Source organism: Pelophylax lessonae (assembly GCF_965119305.1).
Source record: "Pelophylax lessonae genome assembly, chromosome: 11".
Lineage (NCBI taxonomy): Eukaryota > Metazoa > Chordata > Amphibia > Anura > Ranidae > Pelophylax > Pelophylax lessonae.
Window position 1 is genome coordinate 36,084,851 of NC_138778.1, and position 21,010 is coordinate 36,105,860.

Consider the following 21,010-nt stretch of genomic DNA (forward strand, 5'->3'; position numbering starts at 1 on the left):
GCAGACACAGGCTGTACTGCCTGGTTAGTGCAGCTGCATAGTAAGCATGCTTTGCTGTCAGGGACATAGACGCCGATGTGTGGCCAACGATCTTTCCAGGCGGGTGCGCATGTTGCGCATGCACGTAGGCGTGCCGGCACGGCGCGCATGCATCATGACGCACACCGCACCAGTCCCGCCTCTTCATAAGGATCACTCACAACGCCATCCGGCACTGGATTATCGACAGCTTTCTGTACCTTTGCCCTGTGATTGTTTCCTGCTTCCGTGTTGTGCTTGCCTTCTGACCTGTTTGATCTCGCTCCTGTGTTTCACCTCTGGCTCGTCTGGCCATCCCTACTCTTTCTGCTCCTTCTGCTTGATTACTAGTGTATCGACCCCGGCTTGCTCAACGGACCTGCTTCTGCTAAACCCCCTGGCCACGGCACCCCGGCTTGCTTAACCAGCAGCTTGCTGTTACTTCGGACTGACCACACGTGTATGACCCCCGGCCTGGCCTTCACTACCGCATTGCTTGTTTCCATTGGAGTTACTAGAAGTGAACCCGGATATCCATCTGAGCCATCCACCTGCACTCCACAAGCATCCAGTGCTACTTGGGTCGCGTCACCTCCTGTCTCACTTCCAGGAGTGATTCGCACCGAGCTGCAAGGGAAGCCCTCTCAGCACTTCGGCCTCCACCTAGAGATCTGACATTTGCTCTTCCACACCTGCTCAATGATTCTCTGAGAAAGACAGTTGTGGATTATTTTATCTAAGCAGTCAATTAGCAGTGATGCCAATAGCCTATCTACAGAGATGTATAGTAACTAAGTAGAACCACTTCACTACAGTACTTAAGTACCGAAAGGCGGTATCTGTACTTTCCTAGAGTAGAATTTTTTTCTCCTACTTCCACTTTTACTTCACTACATTTTTTCGATGATTTTAATACTTCTACTCCAATTTTTTTTTTTTTGTGCTGCATAGTTACTCGTTACAATTATAAAAATTACCACTGCCAGAACAGTAGATGGAAGGTTTCATGAAGCTCAAAACATGTGTATTATCAGCGCATACGAAAAAAAAATGCTACTGTATGTATAAATAAAAGCTGCATTTGAAATAATAAACAAAAATGATGTTCAAACTTTTGACTTCTTTCTTTAATAACTACATAACACAGTACTTGTACTTTTACTTTCAGTACTTGAGTAGCAATTTTTTTTCAAAACTACTGGTACTTTTACTTTCAGTACTTGAGTAGCAAAATTTTTTAAAAAAACTACTTGCAATACTTAAGTACAAAAAATGTTGAATACTTTAGTACTTCTACTCAAGTCACTTTTTGATTGAGCACTTCCACTTCTACTCAAGTCACTTTTTGATTGAGCACTTGTACTTTTACTCAAGTATGGGTTTCGAGTACTTTATACAACTCTGCCTATCTAATATGCAGATAGCCATGATAAAGCCTGTGTGTATATATACATTATATTTTTAATTTATACGGTATATATATATATATATATATATATATATTTTTTTTTTTTAATGGTCAATGGAGTGATATGTATGACATGCATGTAAAATGTCACAGTTATAGTATGTAAAATTAACAAACTTAAACTTAAATTTTTCATACCCTAATATATACCAAATCTTCTCCTTCCAAAATATCTAGTACTCACCATTGCACTGACGACACGACTAATGTATACTGGATTATTCCTCCGGGAACAGTCCTTAATGGGGTCATTTATGTACCTGGGGTTGGAGTCTAACAACATGAAACAGATTTCCAGGATTCCATCTTCAAACTGGACAAAAAAAGAAAATAAATTCCTACCATTAACAATAATTGTATATAGCACTCTGAATGCACTGTGTGTCTGAGAAGGATACCACTATTATTATCTATGGCAAGATCAGTGCAGGCACATCAGAACCTATATGAGTCTGTCTTTATTCTGAAACTGCAGTTACCCTTTAATAAAAAACAGTCACAATTGGGTTAATGCAATAATAAGAACCAGTCACAATTGGGTTAATGCAATAATAAGAACCAGTCACAATTGGGTTAATGCAAAAATACCATTATTTGTTCTCATAGCTGTACAAGCTTACATATGACCCTACTTCACCCACCATACTCTCAGAAGATAGGAGACAGTGTGCGAGGTTCAGAATCTTGGTGACCTCTGACCCCTTGATCATCTCCGCAATGGTAGCTTCAATTTCAGTCCGGACAGATTCCTTTTAAACTGTATTTTTCACTTTGTAGCTATTATACAGTATTAAAGGGACAATCAACTTTCTGCAGTAGCCCATTGTAGCAAAATATAATTTTGCTTTCTCTAATTTAATGCATAAATATATTTAAAACATTTCACCAGCCCTCTCTTTGCCCTTCCTCTCTCTGTTATATAAAGAAAAAAGAAGAATACCGTGCTGATAACCTTAAAATAACAAAAATGAGCAGCCAGCACAACAGAGGACACCAGGGCCGGGACAAGGGGTGGGCAGGAGGGATGGCTGCCCTGGGCACTGGGGTATCATGTGAGGTGGGGCACCACAAGGAGGTTGGGGGAAAGGGATTTGTGTGAGGAGGGGGAGATTAGGGGGTGGCAGGGGATAAGAATTATTCTAGGAGGGGATATTTGGGGAGGTTTGCAGATAAGTAATGCTCATACATCTTGGGGGGGCGCAATTTGGCATGTTCGCCCTGGGCTCTAGATAACCTTGTCCCAGCACTGGAGGACACTCTGTATATAAAATTAAAATAATATGTGCGGCGCTACTATATCTTAATTAGCACTAGTGATTGAAAGGTAAATACACACAGAAAATGAATCACAAAATAAAAAAAAAAAACTATTCAATAGTTGATAATGAATATAAATGATAGCTGTTGCCACCACAAACACAAACTATAACTGTGTGAGCATTAAAACATATGTGATAAAATCAACTACATGATAATACAATGGTACATTATGTGTGTCCCAAGACACTATTTTAAAATTACGTGCATAGAGAAAGTAAAAAGTTAATAAATTCAAAAGTCCAAGCCATCATGTGGAACTAAAATCTTCTATATAATATGTGACCCAATGTGAAAAAATCCACCACCACCACCAACATAAAGTAGACCCAGTTTGGCATACGCCTATTGGGTCAACATAAGCAGTGGTGTATAAACTAGGGATTGACTGATTAATCGGCAACACCGATATATCGAGGGCCGATATGCACTTTCCCCGATATATCGGAATCGGCCCCTGGGGTTACCGATATTGCCGATATTTTGGGGAAATGCTGTACCAGAGTGATGCCTGCAGCTAGAGGCATCACCCCGGTACCGGCATCCATAGTCGACAGTCAGCTGTCTTGTAATGAAAACCGATGAGGCTGAGAAGCCGCTCGGCTGTCATTACAAGGAGCGAGAGGGGACATCTACCCCCTCCCGCGACTCGCCCAGGCATCCTACCTGCACGGCCGCCGAAGAGAAGTTCCAATCAAAGCCGCATTCGGCTCTGATCGGGTCTTCATGTAAAAAACATATCATGACATCACTTCCGGGTACTCAGTGCCAAATTCAAAAAAATTGACAGCATTCAAAACAGCCAAACTTGGCGTTTTGAATGCTTTTAAGTGCAGAGGATGGGTTTGGGGTCTTTTAGACCCCCCAGATCCCTCCACAACAGTACCTGTGAAAAAAAAAATTAAAAAAATAATTTTTTTTTAAATGTCCGAAAAAAAAAAATCGGCCAATATCGGCCGATACTGATATCCGATGACCAAAATATCGGTATCGGCAATAAAAAAACTATATCGGTCGATCACTAGTATAAACACCTAGTAGGGAAGGGAAGAAAGTAGATGAAATCTATTCCACCACTCTCCACTCAGCTCTCCGCACACCGGAATGCTCCACATCAACCCTCAATGGAAACCGCTCAATAGGGGGTCAGCAGCATCACAGTCAGGCACGGATAAATTCTTCTCCAGTAATGCTCAGTAAATAAATTGTCCAACGGAAAAAGACAAAAAACTTCCACATAGTGTAAAACCGTACAATAAAGGGTTTTCTTAATAGTACAGAATACTTACAATTTGGTAGATAAAAAGCGTTTTCAATTTAGTAATCTGTAGACAACATGGGTACGCAACGGCACAAGCTCAGTATTCACTTGGATCACATATAGAAGATTTTAGTTCCATACATTGTCTTGGACTTTTGAAATAATGGACTTTTTTCTTTCTCTATGCATAGAATTTTAAAATAGTGTCTTGGTACACACATAATGTACCATTGAATTATCATGTAGTTCCCTTTATCACATGTTTAATACTCACACAGTTATCGTTTATGTGCTTGTGGTGGCAACAGCTATCATTTATATTCATTATCAACTATTGAATAGTTGTTTTTTGATTCTGTGATTCATTTCCTCTCTCTATTATATCCTCCTTTATTACAAACTTCAAATTAGCCAGTGACCATCTTTGTTTGCCACAGGCTACGATGACTCTGGCAGTTTTACGGTGACCTTCTCCAGCCGATGGACCCCACCATAAATAGCATCCATGGCTTTTATCAGTAAGCCTCCCTGCACCCTAATCCAGTCTGTAGTAAAGGATATAGAAGGGTTAAAAGAAGCTATTCCTTATTTACAAGATAAAGCTCCGTGCACTCCTATTAAATAAATGCAAATGGACAAAATACAGTCATTTTTCTTTAATTTTCATATCATGCATAAGGGTAGGAATCTTAGTCAGGTTTGTTATTACTGTGGGTGGCCCTGTTGAGAGATTTCCTTTGACTTCCTGTCCCAAGACACCCAGGGCATTGCCGAGAGCTGAACTTCCTGTTTTCTTTCTCCGAAATACTTTCATGTATTGTTCTGGAGAATCCACTGGGGGCTAGTTACTGTGACAGTATAATTTGCCTCTTAGTAGTTTAACATCAGGAACTCCTTGTTCTAAAGCAATATCTTGCTTTTTAATTAGACTGAAACTCTACTCTGCATGACTCTATGGATGAGATTATAATGTTTAAAGTGAATCTGTGTGAACAAACTGCCGCTGCTGACTTGATATTAAAAGATATATGTTTTCTGGCTGTCATTCTGATCCTGGCCTCACTAACTAGTGCATTCCTGACCTGGACAAGCATGGAGGATGGAAGTTCAGAGGCGGCCCTTTGCTTGCCTTTAACTGGCCCATGAGGCATATTCCTCCCACTGTCACCAACAATGGGGCACTATTCCTCCCACTGTCACCAACAATGGGGCACTATTCCTCCCACTGTCACCAACAATGGGGCACTATTCCTCCCACTGTCACCAAAAATGGAGCACTATTGTTCCCACTGTCACCAACAATGGGGCACTATTCCTCCCACTGTCACCAATAATGGAGCACTATTGATCTTTTATTGAAAAGAATCAAGCAACATATTTTATACAAAAGTAAAAAACAGAACTATAGTACAAAATTCCAACAAAAAAAACAAAGGAATTCACATCCATGTGCAGAATATATACAATATATACATAATCCACTTCCAACATTCTTAGAAAACTATTTACATAAAGCAGCAGAGAGGGCCTAAGAGGCACAACCCATCACCTATGTATGCAGCCATTTATCAAAAACTGAGCATTAAGAAAAAATCTAGGGTGATAAGAGACAGAAAGCCACACCCGGGAAAGAGACTCCTGGCAGTCAGGGAGGCTTGAAACCCCTCCACGCCTTCAGCCAAGCCCTCTGACCCCACTTGTCTCTCTCAAGCGCCCGAATCTTCCCCACCTCATGCAGAATGTCACACACCACCACCTGAACAGGAAGGATTTTACGCCGAAGGGTGACCTGACACCGTGCGTTCCATGTGTAATAACGGACTACTAAACTAACTAAAAAAAGTGTATCCAAACAAAAGCCCCCACCAGTATTGAATGCTCCGTACACCCACTCAGCATAACCCAGCCTGGAGAGGAAAGGAACACCGAGGGCCCGCCCAACCTGTTTGTATACCTCTATGTTAAAAGGGCAACGAAGCAGAAAATGGTCCATAGTCTCCTCCTCACCTGCACATTCCTCCCGAGGACAACCACGATCCATCCCACTGCGGAATTTCAAATTGCCCCGAACATAGAGCCTCCCGTGGAAGCACAACCAGGCCAGATCCCTGAATTTAAGGGGGACTCTAGCCAAATTAATCAATCTTAACCCTTCCCTCAAAATTGGGCCTGGGCAATCCCTTAAGGCCAGTGGGTCATGAAAGACTTCACTCAAGACTCGGCTCATAAGGACTTTCCTCGGAGCGGATCTGAGATCTTCAGCCGACAGTCGCCACTGCCGCAGCAACTTCAGACACGGATCGACATAGGCTGGGAGCTGACCACGATGACCCCTGAGATTCTTCACTTGGCCACCTTCTTCCCAAAGTCGCAGAAAAGGCCTAAACCAAGATCTAAACATGCCTGCCCATCCAGGAGGTTCCATTGCAAGCATACTACCAATGTTAAACTTGAGAAATAGCAGTGAAAAGAAAAGAACGGGGTTGACCATACCTAAGCCACCCTCCCTCCTGGATAGATAGGTGACATTCCTCTTGATGGGGTTCAGTCTGTTCCCCCACAGCATCTGGAAGAACACACTATAGATCCTAGCATAGAGAGACACTGGCAAGATGCAGACAGGGCTGACATACAAGAAGATCGGTATCAGGTAAGTCTTAATCAGATCAACCCTTTCCCTCAGAGATAACTTCCATCTCTTCCAGCTGACCACCTTAGTATTGGCAACTTCCAGCCTGCCCTCCCAGTTTTTGAGGCCATAATCGCCAGGTCCAAATTCAATGCCTAATATCTTAATTTTTTCCTGGGGCACTGGAAAAGTGTCCGGGAGATCAAACCCCTCACCTTCCTTTCCCATCCAAAAAACTTCACTCTTTTCCTGATTGATCTTGGAGCCTGATGCTTCAGAGTACCGTGATGTCAGAGAGACCACCTCCTCCGCTTCATCTGTCCCAGTGACAATCACTGACACATCATCCGCATAGGCAACAACCCTCAAAGGCGGCTCACCCGGGATTCCCACTGGTACCCCACACAACATGCTGCTCTCTAGCCTCCTGATGAAGGGGTCGATTGCAAACACATAGAGCAGGGGACTCAGCGGACAACCCTGGCGCACCCCAGAACCAACCTCAAAGGACTGTCCAACCCAACCATTAACAAGAGGGAAGCTTTCTGCCCCCTTATACAAAACTTTTAACCAATCGACAAAACCACCCGGCAGACCGTACTTACTAAAGAGCAACCACAGGTACTCATGGTTGACACGATCGAAAGCCTTTGCCTGATCCAATGCCAGTAGATACTTTCCCCAGCCTGCAGCCCTGCACTGCTCCAAGGCCTCCCGGACAGCTAAAACCGCTTTGAAGGTGCTCCTACCCTGGATCGAACAGTGCTGATGGCGAGAAAGCAAAGACTCTGCTACTGCCGATAGGCGCCAGAAAAGTATCTTCGCCAGCACCTTTCTATCGACATTGAGAAGGCTGATGGGGCGCCAATTCTCAATCATCGAAGGATCTTTACCTTTTGAAAGAAGAATCACAGCTGAGTGTCTCATGGAAGGGGGAAGCACCCCCTCAGCAAGACAACTGTTAAAAATCTCTACCAAATGTGGGGCCAGAATAGACTTAAAGGCTTTGTAAAACTCAGCCGTCAGACCATCCGGTCCAGGTGACTTCTTGATGGCAAGCTGTTCAATTGCCCTCGTCACCTCTTCAACTGTGATCTCTTCTGTCAAATTCATCAAAGGGACATCTCCACCATTTAGACCTGGAATAGAGTCCAAAAAGCTTTCCATCTTGTCTCGGTCAAGCTCCTTCCTCCCAAGAAGTTCAGCATAAAAAGACCTCACGACCTCCAGGATCCCTGACCTGGACTTTGTCAAGGAACCTGTACTATCCTTAAGGCCAACGACCATCTTAACAGCTACACCCTGTTTGCAGTTCTGGTAAGGGTCAGGCGAGTGGTATTTCCCATAGTCCCGCTCCAGAACCAAAGAGGTATGCCGGTCATATTGACACTTCCTGAGGAGGATTTTCACTTCAGAGATTGCCCCAGGATCTCCTCCTCTCGAGACAAGAATATCCAGCTTCCTCCGCAAACGTTGGTAGGTCATGTATCTATTAAACTGTTTTTTATTGGCTAGGCCCCTGAAGAATCCAGCAATCCTCTTTTTGGTCAGCTCCCACCACTCAGCCTTGCTGCTACAAAAGTCCAGGATGGTCACCTGTGCCTGAAAGAATTCCTCAAAGGATTGTCTAACATGTTCTTCCTCAAGGAGAGTCGAATTTAATCTCCAGATGCCTTTGCCCCTCTGAGGGAAATCTGAAGCATTCAAGACCACAGATAGCATACAGTGATCAGAGAACTCCATCGCCTGCACCACTGGGGGTGAGAAAGCAGAGGCCTCCTTCAAAAAAAACCTATCTATTCTACTCTGACTATTACCTCGATGAAATGTGAACCCTGTGTCATCCGGGAGGTGCTTAATGTGCACATCCACAAGACCAGCATCCCTAACCATACTATTTAAAAAAACGCTATCATATCCCAGCCGGTCATTGAAGTCCTTCCTGTCCTTGGGCCTAGTCACAGTATTAAAGTCACCTCCAAAAACCACTTGCCGGGATGTAAAAAGAAATGGCTTGATCCTTGTAAAAAGGCATTTCCTGTCCCACTTTGTGTGCGGCCCATAGATATTAATTAGGCGCAGGTCCTGCCCTCCCACAAGAACGTCTAAGACCATACATCTCCCAATCTCCACCTCAATAACCCGCCGGACAGTTACCATGCCGGTTTTAAACAACACCGCCACCCCGCCGTAAGGCTCGGCCGCAAGAGACCAGTAAGATGGACCATACCTCCACTCTCTCTTGGCCATATGAATATCTGCCAAGGAGGTGAGCCTAGTCTCCTGCAAAAATAAAATTTCAGCATCTAATTGGCTGAACAAAAATAAGGCCATAGAACGAGCTCTTACCGACTTAATGCTGGCGACATTTATTGTCACCACTTTTAACGGAGGGGGAACCGCCATTTGGATTATTGGGTGGATTGCTTCTTAGCTCCCCTCTGCTGCTCATCACCAGAAGCCTCTCTCTTTCTTGAAGCCTCCTCCAACTCCATTTCAATTTCTGAATTCTGCTCAGAAGAATCCCCAGATGAGGAGATATCCCAAGCAGAAGCCCTAGAACGGTTGGAGACAGTCACTGAGGCATCCTGTCCCTGTTCCGTCCTCACCGTCTGTCTCTTCCGCCTCACAACCTTCCTTCTCTCCTCCAGGTACTGAAGGTCAGATTCAGAGATGCTTTCATCTCTTGTTTTCTTCTTCTTCTTTGAAGTCTTCACAGAAGACTTCTTTACAGAGGAAGCCGCAGCAGCACCCTTTTTGGTACCCTCTACCACTCCTGGTGGGTGGGGGGCTTCTTTAAGGTCACACTTAGGAAGGGAAGACTGATCGGGAATAACTGACTCAGGGGGCACAGACTTGGCAGATTCTGACACAAGAGGAGCCGGTACAGTAGGCTGGGGGGACACAGGGACAGACACAGAAGGAAAACTTACAGATACAGGAGGGGTGGGCACAGGGACTAGGGAGGGATCCTGCACAAGACCAGGGGGGTCAGTCACCGCAGAGGAGGGTGGTACAACAGGGGCCTCATCCTCCATCCTGTCCAGCCTTAACAGATCATCTATCACCTCTCTATCCATATTATGCCAGGCTTCAGGACATCGGCTGTAGGGGTGGCCAAGGCGCAGGCACAGGTTGCACCTTATCGCCTGGGTGCAGTCCCTGGCCACATGACCCTGCCCCCGACACACTGAACAGATCAGAGCTGAACAAGAGGAGCTAAAATGCCCCTTTTCTCCACAGCGGTGACACAGTTTTGGCTGACCGGGATAAAAAATGGTCATCCTATCCCTCCCTATAAAGGCAGAGGAGGGCAGGTGACGGACAACATTCCCATCCCTAGCCAACCTGACCGTTACCGACCAACCCCCGGTCCAGATGCCACGCTCATCATGAATTTTATCCGGCCTGGTCAAAACATCCCCATAATTTCTCAACCAGACCTCTAAGTCCCGAGCAGGAACACTCTCATTTGTAAGGACAATAGTAATTTTCTTCACTGTTGACCTTTGGGAAACTGCCACTGGCACCAGACCTTCCCATTCGGGTCTTGACCTGCACCGAGCCATATATCGTTCCCAGAACAAGTCAAGACCCTCTGGTCTGGTGAAACTAACTGTGTATTCCCGGCTTCCAGCCACATGTATCAGGGCATATAGGTCATTAGCCCCAAAACCCATATCTAAGATCAGGTCCACCACCATACGCCTTGCTAGAGGGACTGCACCACCTTCCCATTTAAGGAGGACTACGTTCCGCCTTGGACCCCCAGCAGAAGCCATAGATCCAATACCAGATCCAATGGTGCTCATAGTGGCAGCCCGCGAGGGAAAACCCTGATTAGAAGCAGAGCTCCTCCTTGATTGTAACCCTGGCTTGGTGATATTGCCAGGAGCACAGCTTACCACCTGTGCAAATGTAGGCTTATTAGGGCCAAGACCCCACACTGATGTCACATTATCAGGTACACTACTATTATTATTTTTACCAGCTTGGCCTAAACAAGCAGCATTATCAGTTCCACATATAATGGTGGGATCCACCATGCCTGCAATGTTATTAGGGATAACTGTTTCTGATGCAGTACCAGATGTTTCCTGCTGCTGCGCTGTAGAGTCCTGTTCAACAGTGACTGAAATAGTTTTAAGCTCAGCAGAAGGGGGGTTAATCGGCTCTTCTGGGTTTTGTGGTTCTTCAGCAGAAATGTCATTTTTTAAACACAACTTTTCCTGTTTAGAGACATCAGCAGCAGGCACAACATTGCTGAGCATAGGGGAATCACCCGGAGTGTCATTAGGAAACCCATCATTAGGCAAGGTGCTAAAAGGCACAAAAACTGTTTTATCTGTAAGCTGGGGCTTTATATACTTTACTTTATCAGGCACACTCTCAGGTAAGTCCTCCACATCACCAAACACCAGCTGATCTTCCTGCATTGGAGACTCCATTACCTGTATAACTTTCAACATGCCTCCTGAGCCCTGAGATGGCAATGGGCTGCTTACCTCACCTTGAGGGGGAAGGGGGTCAGAACCGGGGGTCTCCTCCTCCACCTCCATCTTTGCAAACCTCCGTTCATTGCAAAACTTCTCCCTGAAGGGACCATCCCTGCCTTCCATCATGGCCACGATAGTTTCTTGATGATCCACACGGACTTTCGCTAATTGGACCTCTGAATCCATTGATCCACGGTTCTTGCTGAACAAGCCTTCACGCTGCTTTCTCAGGCGCTTTAAATCCGCTCTAAGCTTGTAGAGCTTGTCTCTCTCCTTATTGAGGACTTTGATCCCGGCCACCACTCGCTCCCGAATGGATCCAGCATCTTCATCCTCACCAGGTGCAGAGAGATCACCAACCACGGGCTGCACAGGAGCAGGGGTGCCATCCATCCGCCCAGGGGATGTCTGAGAGCCTCCAGCAGGAGAGGCCCCGCTGGCCTGCATGGCCTCCCCAGGAAGGAGCCAGCAGGGCTGGGAGGGATTTCACCTCACTCCCCTCTCAAACAGATCACCTGGAGCAGCTCCAGACACACAGCCAGAGAACCTTGCAGCAGCCACACCCGAAGCTGAATGATGGGACACTACTCCTCCCACTGACAGCAATGATGGGGCACTATTCCTCTCACTGACACCAATGATGGGGCACTATTCCTCCCACTATCACCGACAATGGGGCACTATTCCTCCCACTGTCACCAATAATGGAGCACTATTCCTCCCACTATCACCAACAATGGGGCACTATTCCTCCCACTGTCACCAATAATGGAGCACTATTCCTCCCACTATCACCGGCAATGGGGCACTATTCCTCCCACTGTCACCAACAATGGGGCACTATTCCTCCCACTGACCTAAATTATGCGGCACTATTCCTCCCATTGACTGAAATTATGCGGCACTATTCCTCTTATTGACTCAAATTATGGGGCACTATTCCTCTTATGGACTCAAATTACGGGGCACTGTTCCTTCCTTTGACACCAACAATGGGGTACAATTCCTGCCACTGACTAAGGACTAATGTCTGAAATGCGTAGGATGTTTTACAGCATTGTACATGTCTTTTCAATTAAGTAATACCATTTTTTGGATGTCATCCTGAATGCCGACCATCCCTTTCCCAATTCCAGCCACCGAACCCAATGATGGGGCTCTATTCCTTCTACTAACACCAACGATGGGGCTTTATTCCTTCTACTGACACCGACAATAGGGCTCTATTCCTTCTACTGACACCAACAGTGGGGCCCTATTCCTTCTAATGTCACCAACAGTGGAGCTCTATTCCTTCTACTGTCACCAACAATGGAGCTCTATTCTTTTTACTGACACCAACGGCAGCACTATTCCCTCTACTGATGCCAACGGTGGGGCACTATTCCTCCTACTGACACCAACAATTATTATTATTAATAAGGATTTCTTTAGCGCCAGCAATTTACACAGCGCTTTACAATATTAGAGGGAGACAGTACATATACAATACAATAAAATACAAGAGGATTTAGAGGGCCCTGCTCAGAAGAGCTTTCAATCTAATGGGGTGGGGCAGGTGTTACAAGAGGTAAGAGTAGGGAATGAGCTGACGGCAGATTAGTTGGCGGTGTGATAGGCGTCCCTGAAGAAATTAGTTTTCAGGGATCGCCTGAAAGCAGCTAGAGTAGGAGATAGCCGTACAGGTTGAGGTAGAGCGTTACAGAGGATGGGAGAGGCCCTGGAGAAATCCTGGAGACGAGCATGAGAGGAGGAGACAAGGGAGCTTGAGAGTAGGAGGTCTTGAGAGGAGCGGAGTGGACAATTTGGGTGATATTTGGAGACAAGATTGGTGATGTAGCTCGGGGCAGAGTTGTGAATTGCTTTGTATGTTGTGGTTAGTATTTTGAATTTAATTCGCTGGGCAATCGGGAGCCAGTGTAGGGATTGGCAGGGAGGGGAGGCAGACGCTGAGCGGTTGGTAAGGTGGATAAGCCTGGCAGCAGCGTTCATGATAGACTGAAGAGGGGATAGCCTATGAAGTGGTAGGCCTATGAGAAGGGAGTTGCAATAGTCGAGGCGAGAAATAACAAGGGAGTGGATGAGTAGCTTGGTAGTTTCAGTTGTTAAAGGGGCGAATTTTAGAGATGTTGCGGAGGTGAAGTCTACAAGTTTTTGACAATGATTGGATTTGGGGCTGAAAATACAGGTCAGAGTACAGGATTACACCTAGTACCCTGGCATGGGGGGGGGGGGGGGGGTTGATGGTTGCATAATTAATTTTGATAGAAAAGTCATGGATGGGGGCATGGGCGAGAGGGAATATTACCAGCTCAGTTTTTGAGAGATTTAGTTTGAGGATGGGGTACTATTCCTTCCACTGGCAAGTATTATTCCTTAATCCCACTGCTCACTAACCTTGGGGCTGAGCACTGTCATCAGGGCATTTTCTACTCACTCTGGTCACAGTTCACCCCCCCTGAGGTCTAAAGGAGAGTGAAATGGCCCTTTGTAACTGCTGGAGGAGGAACAAAGGGGAACACTATTGGGTCTCACTAGGTCGATAGATCTGAGGCTGCTGACATCACATCAAAGATGGCAACACCCAGCAGCAATCTCAGGTCTTTTGGTGGTATAAACCCATGAGGCTTTTACAGGTTAAAAAAAAAAACATGCATTAAAGTAGTTAATGTGATATTAAATCCTCAACTTTCAGCAGCTGATTCAAAATTTACTGAGAATGCAGTAAGATTATCTTTTAATCCTTTCCTATGTTCCTGTTAAAGCTGGTGCCATGACCATTTCCCTAGGCTTCCTTTTTCAGGGTTACTCCTTTTTCTTGAAGCATCCTAAGGAGCCACCCTTGTACGCAGAGACTAAAATTGTGTCTCCTTACACTGTGTGCAACAAGAAAAACACAAGAGCCCCTTAAGCAGGGTATACATGGACAGTTTTTTTTTTCATTTAACCAGCAGGTTGAACAAAAAAAGCCTGACAATTCCCTGCATTCACACAAGCAATGTGGATGAAATGATTTCCCCTGGTGCATTATTGTATTCTGACAGTGGGAACCAGTGGGAGAACCCACAGATCAGCTCTGCAGCCAATAATGGAATGCTGGTTTCCCAGTAAGACCGTTTGACAGGAGCTGGCTTCTGTTGAACACACAGGGGTTCCTGCTGAACTGGCCAAATTTTGATAAGTGTGTACTCAGCTTTAGGCTAGGATGGCAAGGGGCACTCTACCTGCTGCTGCCTCCTTCTTAATGATCTGGTGCCAGGGTCTTTTTAAAAACAGCAAACAAGAAAAATTAGGCAAATAGAAAGAGTAGCCTAAAGCAACATATCTGATGAGCCACCGGGGAATGGTTACAAAAACATATCAACCTGCAATAGGTGTAGTAAAAAGTATCAAATTTTATTGTAAATACAATACAGTAAACCCCCCTCCATTGCGGGGGTTACGTTCCGGACCCAGCCGCGAAAAGTGAAATTCCGCGAAATAGAAAAACCCTATTAAAATGCATTGTAGGCATGTTTATTTTACTGTCACTGTACCAGGGGAGGGCTGGCAGCCTTAGGCCTGGAGGGCAAGTCTACTCAAGTGGCCCGTTGAACCACTGAATCAGCTCTCCATCCATGCCCACCTGGTTTTATATTGGGTATTGATGTTATGAAGCAAGACATATATGACATGGCATGACCCCGATCTGTTGAAGAGCCAATGCAGCAACTCATTATGTGTCCAATCACAGCCGATCACGTGTAAATGTGGAGAGCCAGATTAGCAGCATCCTCGCAGGGGAGACCTGTACAGGTAATCAGAGCACAGCATTACAGTGCAGCCTCAGCATTGCCCAGCAGGTGACGCCAGTCTGTGTCTATCAGTGACACCAATCAGTGCTGCCTTTCAGTGCCCATCAGTGCCTGCTCATCAGTGCTGCCCATCATTGCATCAGTGCAAAACAGTACTGCTTATCATGTGGAAGAAATGGACTGGATGGCGGCACTCCAATCATGCTATGACTAAGCACCAGCTTGGGTGTGAAATGCGTTAGCTGCCAGTGTCATCATCTCCGCTATGGTATGATCATCCTTCATGTATTTTTGTATCTTTTTTTTCTTCAATAAATGGTTCATTTTTTTGGAGTGCCACTATCCAGTCCATTTCTTCCATATGCTTCTGTTGAAACCAGGGCGTGCACCTGAATTTCCTTTCTGAGCCTGAACTTTGAACGGAGGCTTTTTGTCCTGGAGCAACACAATGTCTTGCTAGTACTGCTTATCAGTGCCGCCCATCAGTGCGGCATATTAATGCCTCCACATCAGTGCTACCTATCAGTGCCTATCAGTGCCCATCAGTGCGGCATATTAGTGCCTCCACATCAGTCCCGATAAGTGAGGCATATTAGTGCCTCCACATCAGTGCTACCTAGAAAAACATTTTATCCACTTCTGGACAGGAAGGTTTTGCCCCCTTAAGGACCAGGCCATTTTTTGCAATTCGGTACTGTGTTACTTTAACTGACGATTGCGCGGTCGTGCAATGCTGTACCCAAATACATTTTTTTGTGCTATAAACAAAAAAAGAGCAACAATTCTGCAAAAAAAAATAAAAATGTATATTTTTCACTTTCTGCAATATAACATTCCCAATTAAAAAAAAAATTAAAATCAAAATTTTTCATAATTTTAGACCAATTTCTATTCTGCTACATATTTTTGGTAAAAAAAAATCCCAATTAGCGTATTTTGATTGATTTATGCAAAAGTTATCATGTCTACAAACTAGGGGAAATATTTATGTCATTTTTATTTGTTTTAATTTTTTTACTATTCATGGCGGCAATCAGCAATTTTTAGCGGGACTGTGACATTGCGGTGGACAGATCGGACTCCTAACTGACATTTTTGACACTTTTGGGGGGGACCAGTGACATTACTACAGTAATCAGTGCTAAAAATATGCACTGTTACTGTAATAATGACACTGGCAGGGAAGGAGTTAACCCTGGGGCGATCAAAGGGTTTAGTGTGAGCCTAAGGGGTGTTTTCTAACTGTTAGAGGGGATGGTATTGTGAAATGAACACAGAGACCTGTGTTCCTAAAAAGGGGGATAATAGGAGCTCTGTATTGATTTCTGAGAGAACAACGGTCTGCCATGTTACAACAGCAGACCGCCGTTCTCTCTCCAAGGGGAGTGATTGCGGGCGCCTGGTGGCAATTGTGGCTGCTGGCCCCCATGGATTGGCTACCCTGCTGGCGAGTGGGCACACGTCCCCAGGATCGCTCCTTTGGACCGCCGTACATGGTAACCTGCTGACCTGCCACCGTATAAATGTGGCGGCTGGTTGGCAAGTGGTTAAAACATTTTTTTTTTTTTTTTTAAGCAAACATCACCAACAGAAAGCTTGAATTGTGTGGGGGAAAAAAAATGATAAAACTGTCATATAGGCACAGTGTAGCATGACCGCGCAATTTTCATTCCAAGAGGGACAGCGCTGAAAGCTGAAAATTGGCCTGAGCAAGAAGGGGGTGACAGTGTCCAGTAGGCAAGTGGTTAAACAAGGCTGGGGGAGAGGTATTCTGTAGAGATGGAGTAGGAAGAAAGAGTAAAGAGGGGAGAGTGTGGTCACAGGTCACTCACTTGTACAGTCCCAGCAGCAGCCTCACTGGCTCAGTCAGCAGATTCATGTTTAGGATGTGACTGTCGGATGCCTCATGTTTAGGATCTGAAGTTTCCAGCGTGCACAGGGAGAGAGGGGCGGGAGAAGACAGAGCAGATCTGTTCTCCCATTTGTGTAGAGGAGGGGGGAAGGGCTGTGCTCTGCAGGGATACAACACTCTCAGCCCTGTCACAGGACGATCGGCTCGTAGCTGCAGTGAGTGAGAGAGGCGTTCTGTCACTGCTCCTCCACTCTGTTAACCCCGCGCTGGAGCCGCCCGAGCAGTAGCACACCACCAGTACCGGACATGTGCAGCTCTGCGCTGCCAGCACAGCGGCCCATTTACAGGGAATCCAGGCGGCCCAGGGGGAAATTGCCACCTTTCCCCCCAGGCCAGTCCGCCCCTGCACTGTACGTGTAGAAGCATTTTAAGGTCTTTAAACACACTTTTAAAACAATAGAAACTCATTTAAACACATAAAAGATACTAAGAGACATAGCAAGAGCTATGGAAAACACAAAAATATTTCATTTTTAATGATTTATATAGTAAAATAACATTACAAAAAAAAAACGCGAATTACCGGGACCGCAAAAACGGAACCGCGATGGAGCGGGGGGATTACTGTATAAGCAAATGCAACATGTAGATCATGGGTGTCAAACTCAATTTCATTTGGGCCGCCTCAGCATTAGGGTTGTCCTCAAAGGGCCGGTTGTATCTGTAAGACTATGCATCTACTTAGATACTTAGAAGTATGCAGTGTACAGAGTGTAGAGTTCACGAGTGTGCTACATACAGATTGCAGAGTTCAGAGGTGCACTATGTACAGACTGCAGGGTTGAGGAGTGTATGACATACAGAGTGCAGGGTTTATGGGTGTGCTATGTACAGAGTGCAGAGATAAGAAGTATGTAGTGTGCAAAGTTTAGGAGTGCGTGGAGTACAGAGTGCCCCCACCACCCAAAAAGCTTCCTTACATCTCATCTGCTTGGCTCTAGTACCTCCCGGCAGTTTAGGTGGCTCCATGTCTCTCTCTTACTTGAAGGGAGATCATTGGTTGGCACTACTGTGCCCTGCTGCAAGTGCATGCAGGGTAGGCAGGGATCTGCAAGAGCCGGAGATGGCGGAACGGAGTTCCACCAAGTTCCAGCTGAAAAAAGCACTGGGTGCGACGGCCACATGAAATGGCCTGGGGAGCCGGATTCGGCTCATGGGCCTTGTGTTTTACATAATTTCTCTACATAACGGGTGTCAAACAAAACACCTTCCCACCATCACCATTAAAAAAAGACAACGCTGTCTTAAAGGCAAACATACCATTCCCCGGGGGCTCATCAGATATGGTGCTTTAGGCTACTCTTTCTATCTCCCTAATTTTTTTTGTATGCTGTTTTTTTTTTTCCCATAGAGCCCCACTCTTTAATCTACTGTATATTTAAGAGTGAGTGGGTAGACCCCTACCTTGCAAGAATGGATAGTGGAGGTGAACTCTACCCTTTGGTATAAAAGGTTGCTTTATAAGCATAGGGGTTGTTCTGCTAAATTTGACAGGAACAGATTGCTGGAAATCTCACAGACTTGTAGCGATCAAGAACCTGGGTGAGACGAATAGTGCCTCAGCCCTACTGTTGCTATTGATCTGATGGGTGGGACCAAGGCCGCTGATAGGGGGGGACCACCAGCCCTCTTGTAGAGGGCCCGAGCACACAGGGGGGGCCCACACAGAGAGGGGGATTAGTGATGGACAACAAATACAGAAATCTTCCTCCAGCACCTGAATCTGATCTGTCCCTCTCCCTGCTATCAGCTTTTATCTGTTGAGAAAGAGACAGTTGTCCCTCGCTAATCTCCCATCCCTTGTGTGGGCCCCCCTCCCAGCACTTATCTCTGCTCAGGAGTTTATTTGTAAATTGTAACTTTGTTTCTCTCTCTCTGTCTCTCTGATCACTGAGCTCCAACTGCCCAGCCTGTATATTTTTCTCATCTCATCTTCTTTTTTATTTAACATAGTTTTTTTTTTTTTAGATTTAGCAGGAATTATGCGAGTTATGTTATATTTGTGTCTGATAATAGTGATTTTGTTGTAATTTTAGCTAAATATATCTTTAATATATTCTTGGGGGGGGCCTGCCAGGTAGTCTGTACGGGGCCCCGCGATTTCTAACAGCAGCCCTGGGTGGGACATACACCCCCCCCCCCCCCGACTATTAGACTATTATGATCTCCCTGTGATCACGTGATTTCTTCTCCACGTATGTATCTTAGTTTCTACCACATGTACTTGACAGTTATGCCATACCCCCTTTTGTTATGGATGTACTCATGTGTACTGTGTAATGATGTACCTCTTCTGTGTTCCTTTTGAATGTTTGGTTTTTTTGTACCTTTTTATATACCACAATAAATTTGTTTTTCAAAAAAAAAAAAAAAAAAGTGCGAGTGGGTAGGTTACTAGAGGGTGGTTAGTGAGTGGGTAATTGGCGCTGCCTGTATTAGATTTACAATGTGTAATCATCCATTAAGATATCCACAGCACGGAACTTATTCCCTTTCAGGTTACTAGAGGGTGTTCACTACATCCTAATTTATTAGCATTCCCAATTTTTTCTTTTTTTTTTCTTTTTAAAATCAAGTCTGCTATAGCTGCTCCACATTTTGTGTACTCAATGGTTCTCTTTAAATCAATTTACTGAACTGTGTGTATTTCTAACCGGTTGTCAAACTTTTGCAATATTCGCACACTTCATCAAATAGCGAGACGCTGTGCTTTGTGACTGGCAATCACTACATAAAGTAGCTAGCTGTACGTTTTTGCTAATTTACAGGAAAACAAATATTCTGTAATTTTGTTCACAAGTTAGTACAAGTGCTGTTACTTAATAGAGGCGTGAACTGTGTCATTGTTTACACAGCTTGCACGCTCAGCAGTTTAAGAGGTCCAAGTCTGACAACTTCTCTTGTGCAATCCCATCATGTAAAAAAATGTGTACAGTTAAAAGACAGTTTAGAGGTGAAAAGGAGGTGATGGAAACTTTCAATGTAGACACCTGATCTGGTGACAAGTAGGGATTTCCTGTCACTTTAAGTGCCGGTTCACAATGCAGCGGCACGACTTCGGGGGCGACCTGTGAAGTCGCGTTCACCGCGACTTTGGCGCGACTTGCACGGACTTCATAAAATGAATGTCTATGCAAGTCGTTCCAGGTCACCCCGAAGTAGTACAGGACCCTTTTTCTAAGTTGGAGCGACTTGTGTCGCTCCTATTAGAACGGTTCCTGTACTGGTCCAAGTCGGATCAGTGTGAATGGGCTGCCACCTCGTACAGCCGCCCATTAAGAGGTGGCTGTATGCATAAAGCATTAGCATTGACGCATATTCCGAACACACACTATCTTTTTGCGGTACCTGGGGATGGTATTATACGGGCTCTGTATGCTTTACATCCCCGGTACCGCCATGTTCATGAAGATTAAAGCTGGGTACACACTATTTGTACCCAAATAGTGCTGAACTGTCAGCTCCGGTCCGAACTGCTGTACTAACCATGCAAGGTTAGTTCAGTAATCTCCCCCGCTGAGCTGTTGCGTTCTGACAGGGGGACGCCCCCTCTGGTAGAACACTCAGATCAAGGCTCTACCATTGGAGAAGAGCACTGATCGGGAGTCGGTCAGGTGCTGGTTTTTTAGCATGCACGTCCGACAGAAGCTGGTTGGCTTTTATTAGACAGACCAACATACACACGGGCGGAATGTCAGCCGTTTTTTTTTTTTTTAACTGGAAAATGTCTTCCGTCATTCAGCCCCCGTGTACGGGGCTTAGGGCCAGTTCATACCTGAATCACACACAATGGTGATATGTGTTAATGTTGATTTCCTGTGCTATTCATTGCAGTGCGATTTTAAGCCTTTTTCATTTAAACAGGCTAAAATGGCACAAAAAGTAGTGCAGTACCATGTGATCCGGTGCAGGCAAATGCACTGTATTTGCGATTTGCATTTGGGGTTTTGTTATGAATACATTGATACCTGTAGCAGATCGCACACATGCCCTTACAGTAGTAGTCGTGTTAGTGAAATAATGATTCTGATGGGTTAATAAGTTATTACTCTCTGAATATGGTACATTGCACTCTGGAAAAAGTCAGCAATTCCTCACTGAGATGCGTAGGCTTT

General features: G+C 45.2%; 1 protein-coding gene across 1 annotated transcript in view; it reads right to left on the reverse strand.

The window, feature by feature from the left end:
- TGM2 (transglutaminase 2) overlaps positions 1-21,010 on the reverse strand; it is a 132,959-nt gene that overhangs the window by 58,368 nt on the left and 53,581 nt on the right. The window contains exon 5 of the mRNA XM_082272015.1: positions 1,671-1,799. Within this exon, the coding sequence (XP_082128141.1) occupies positions 1,671-1,799 (129 nt within the window). The remainder of the gene's footprint in view (positions 1-1,670; positions 1,800-21,010) is intronic.